This window comes from Procambarus clarkii, chromosome 14, assembly GCF_040958095.1.
Source record: "Procambarus clarkii isolate CNS0578487 chromosome 14, FALCON_Pclarkii_2.0, whole genome shotgun sequence".
In the NCBI taxonomy this organism is placed as follows: Eukaryota; Metazoa; Arthropoda; class Malacostraca; order Decapoda; family Cambaridae; genus Procambarus; species Procambarus clarkii.
This window is the reverse complement of record NC_091163.1, coordinates 41,020,919-41,025,290: the sequence shown is the minus strand read 5'-3', so window position 1 is coordinate 41,025,290 and position 4,372 is coordinate 41,020,919. Positions and strand designations below refer to the sequence as shown.

Sequence of the window (4,372 nt, the reverse complement as noted above, 5' to 3'; positions counted from 1 at the left end):
AACAGTGTACAACAGTGTGCAACAGTGTACAATAGTGTACAACAGTTTACAACAGTGTGCAACAGTGTACAACAGTGTACAACAGTGTACAACAGTGTGCAACAGTGTACAACAGTGTGCAACAGTGTACAACAGTGTACAACAGTGTGCAACAGTGTACAACAGTGTACAACAGTGAGCAACAGTGTTCAACAGTGTGCAACAGTGTACAACAGTGTGCAACAGTGTACAACAGTGTGCAACAGTGTACAACAGTGTACAACAGTGTACAACAGTGTGCAACAGTGTACAACAGTGTACAACAGTGTGCAACAGTGTACAACAGTGTGCAACAGTGTACAACAGTGTACAACAGTGTACAACAGTGTGCAATAGTGTACAACAGTGTGCAACAGTGTGCAACAGTGCACAACAGTGTGCAACAGTGTACAACAGTGTACAACAGTGTGGAACAGTGTACAACAGTGTACAACAGTGTGCAACAGTGTACAACAGTGTACAACAGTGTACAACAGTGAACAACAGTGTGCAACAATGTACAACAGTGTACAACAGTGTACAACAGTGTACAACAGTGTGCAACAATGTACAACAGTGTACAACAGTGTGCAACAATGTACAACAGTGTACAACAGTGTACAACAGTGTACAACAGTGTTCAACAGTGTGCAACAATGTACAACAGTGTGCAACAGTGTACAACAATGTACAACAGTGTACAACAGTGTGCAACAGTGTACAACAGTGAACAACAGTGTGCAACAATGTACAACAGTGTACAACAGTGTACAACAGTGTGCAACAATGTACAACAGTGTACAACAGTGTGCAACAGTGTGCAAGAGGAAGTGTACAACAGTGTGGAACAGTGTACAACAGTGTACAACAGTGTGCAACAGTGTACAACAGTGTACAACAGTGTGCAACAATGTACAACAGTGTACAACAGTGTGCAACAATGTACAACAGTGTACAACAGTCTACAACAGTGTACAACAGTGTACAACAGTGTACAACAGTGTACAACAGTGTGCAACAGTGTACAACAGTGTACAACAGTGTGCAACAATGTACAACAGTGTACAACAGTGTACAACAGTGTACAACAGTGTACAACAGTGTGCAACAATGTACAACAGTGTACAACAGTGTGCAACAGTGTGCAACAGTGTGCAAGAGGAAGTGTACAACAGTGTGGAACAGTGTGCAACAGTGTACAACAGTGTACAACAGTGTGCAACAGTGTACAACAGTGTACAACAGTGTGCAACAATGTACAACAGTGTACAACAGTGTGCAACAATGTACAACAGTGTACAACAGTCTACAACAGTGTACAACAGTGTGCAACAGTGTACAACAGTGTACAACAGTGTACAACAGTGTGCAACAATGTACAACAGTGTGCAACAATGTACAACAATGTACAACAGTGTACAACAGTGTACAACAGGCAGTGGTGTAATTAACGCAGGGAAGCCTAATCAGAAATGTTAACATTAACAATAACAATGAGGGGACAGTTCCTTGGCCTATACCTAGTGATACGTTTAATTATACTGACCTTCCTATCTGTATTCAGACTGAGCCTACCATCATTATAGGTGATTATAACGCTAAGTCTAGCCATATTGGTAATTCCCAGTTCAGTAATGGTAACGGCAACCAACTGTTGTCACTATTAGGTAGTCACGATGATGCACAGGTTGTGGGTGACCTTCAACCGACGCATATACACGGAGGTATTCTTAGTCGATGTCTGTCGACGTCTCCCACACCGTGTGCGCCTCGTCAATAGTGCCAGTTATGGCGTCTCATCATCTGGCCATATTAGCCACTCTCAGCATTGGAAGCTCTATCCTCCCTGGTGGAGTGCTCAAGCGGAAGAGACTGGCTGTGTCCATCGGTCAACGAGACAATCTTGTTGCTCATGTGTCATATTATCATATGTGTCTGGTGGACCAAACTCTCACAAGTCGAGCCTGGCCTCGGGCCGGGCTTGGGGAGTAGAAGAACTCCCAGAACCCCATCAACCAGGTATCAACCAGGTATCAGATTAGTACAGTTCATCTGAGCCTTCATCAGTTGAAGAGTTCAACAATGAGCTCACAGGTACTATCGAGCAGTTTATAGAATCACTTGATCCATCGTCCAGGCCACGTAACCCAAGTTACACTGGTCATAGTAATTATGCATATTATAATGATTCTAAATTGCATGCACTAAAACGCACTGCCAGAATAATTGGACTAGCTTGTAGAAGGACCCGCACTGCTGAAATGCTTCGGCTCTTTCAAGCGGCTCTGACTGAGGCCAGGGAACGTATGGTGGGGCTGAGGCAGACAGACTGGGAAACTTTTGTCCGTGGTCTCAACTCTCACACGCCACTAAGTCGGGCATGGAAGGATATCAACAAGATCAAAGGGAAAAATGCTGCAGAGATCTCGTACCCTAATCCTCTGCACAGAGCAAATGAGCTTGTTGATGCTTGGGCCACGACTTCCAGCTTTGACAGTCTTCCTCTACCCACAGAATGAATTAAATAATAGATATGCTGATAGAGCAAGACTCCTTGACTACATGCTTCATCAAGAGGATGACTGTGGCATGCTTCACACTGAATACGAACTACCGGTCTGGGGGAAGCCTAGTCCCGCCTGCTGGGGTCGTGCCCTGTCAGGGTCCGGTGTTGGGCCCTTATCGAGATGCCCGGGTGCTTCCGATCCCGTGGTGCTCCTCCACTGTCTGGGTGTCGGGAGTAAAGGAGTTTGTTTATAGGGTGCCGGATAAGATGTCTCAGCCGAAGGCACCGCCTGGTGGCCGGGTGTCCCTGACACGTGGGTGATTTGGGAGGCGTACTGCTTGCGCTTTCCGATGTACAAGTTTCCGGAGAAATATTAGTTGCCGTCTTGCGCACGCTGCTTCGCCGTGCGTGGGTCAGCTGCCGCCGTGAACTCGACATCCCGACCCCTGGTGCGGGGAGTCTCCCTCTAACGTCCGCCTCTGTTTACGTCGCCACTCCTCTCTCTACGGCCCGACACATCTAACACTTTTGGCTTTCTTCTCCTCCTAAACGTCACTGCGTCTCCCAACATCTGTCCTGGTGCAGTCATCGGGAGGGTAAACCCTTCATGCAAACTGCACCTATTCTGAAGAAGAAGAGAAGAGAATACGAACTAAACTCTGCTCTACATAAAGTCAAAGCTACATCACCCAGGGAGGATGGAGTTACTTACGGCATACTGCGTATGCTTCTGCTAGTTCCAGGGAATCCCTTGCTTCAATTGTATAATATGAGCAATGTAACTGGGGAGCTTCCTAAGTCATGGACCAACAGTCTTATTATTCCCATTCCTAAACCTCACCAGCCGAGTGCTTTTCTCCCCATCTCCCTCACTAGTTGTCTCTAAGTGTCTTGAGAGGATGGTTCTCAACCGTCTCCTTTACAGAATTAGTAACATGTCTCCCCAGATATATGGCTTCACTCATGGAAAGAGTATACGTCACTGTATTACCACATTCCTCACCCTGCATACTGATAGGTCATATACTACTTTCCTAGATCTTAAGTCAGCCTTTGACATTGCTAACCCACACGTCATTCTGAGAGAACTTGCTAAAATGAATGTTGGAGGATGGCTTCTACGGTGGATAAGAGGCTATCTATCCAACAGGAAGTCATCTGTACTGTTCCAAGGGCATAGGAGTGTAACGAGAGATTTTGAACTTGGCACTCCACAGGGAGGTGTTCTCAGTCCTACTCTGTTCAATGTGTTAATCAATGTACTTCTAACCTCAGTAACTAGAAGGCCCAGCGAACACATCATTAGCTATGCGGATGATATACTGATCCACACCAATGGGTATACCAACACCCAAAATGTTCTGAACTCTGTATTGCACACAGGTCAGGAACAGTCAACAGTCATCTTAGTCATCTCAGTAGAAAAAACAAAGATTCTGAACCGACGTCCACCCAGACGGGGTGGGGGACCGACGTCCACCCAGACGGGGTGGGGCTGTTCGCAAGATGCAGTTGGATGATGGCTCTCTGCTCGACTATGTAACCAGATACAAATACCTTGGTCTTGAAGTTCCACTGTACCACAGTGTTGTAGCCAGACTGGGTCGTCAATGTAGAGAGAGGCTCCGTGCTCTCAAGGCTGGGGCAGGCTACCATCCAAGCTATGGTGCAAATGTGAGAATTGTCAAAATAATGTATCTTTCATATATTAGGTCTCTGATTGATTATGCTGCACCCATGCTTGCTCTAGTGCCTGAGAGAATGCTTAGCGGCTGGAAAAGATGCAAAACGAAGCCCTGAGGATAATCCTCGGATGTCCCCGTACAACTAAATTATTAAACATGAGGA

At 46.0% G+C, this 4,372-nt stretch overlaps 1 protein-coding gene across 1 annotated transcript; it reads left to right on the top strand.

Moving 5' to 3' along the window:
• The first annotated feature begins 534 nt into the window (after positions 1-534).
• Positions 535-1,497, top strand: LOC138364802 (mucin-22-like). The gene has a single exon (XM_069324783.1). The coding sequence runs from the start codon at positions 535-537 to the stop codon at positions 1,495-1,497; it is 963 nt and encodes a 320-aa protein (XP_069180884.1).
• The last annotated feature ends 2,875 nt before the right edge of the window (positions 1,498-4,372 follow it).

Bases quoted from the DNA above. Each gene is read 5' to 3' on its own strand.
- LOC138364802 (XM_069324783.1), top strand. From the start codon at position 535: ATGTACAACAGTGTACAACAGTGTACAACAGTGTACAACAGTGTGCAA.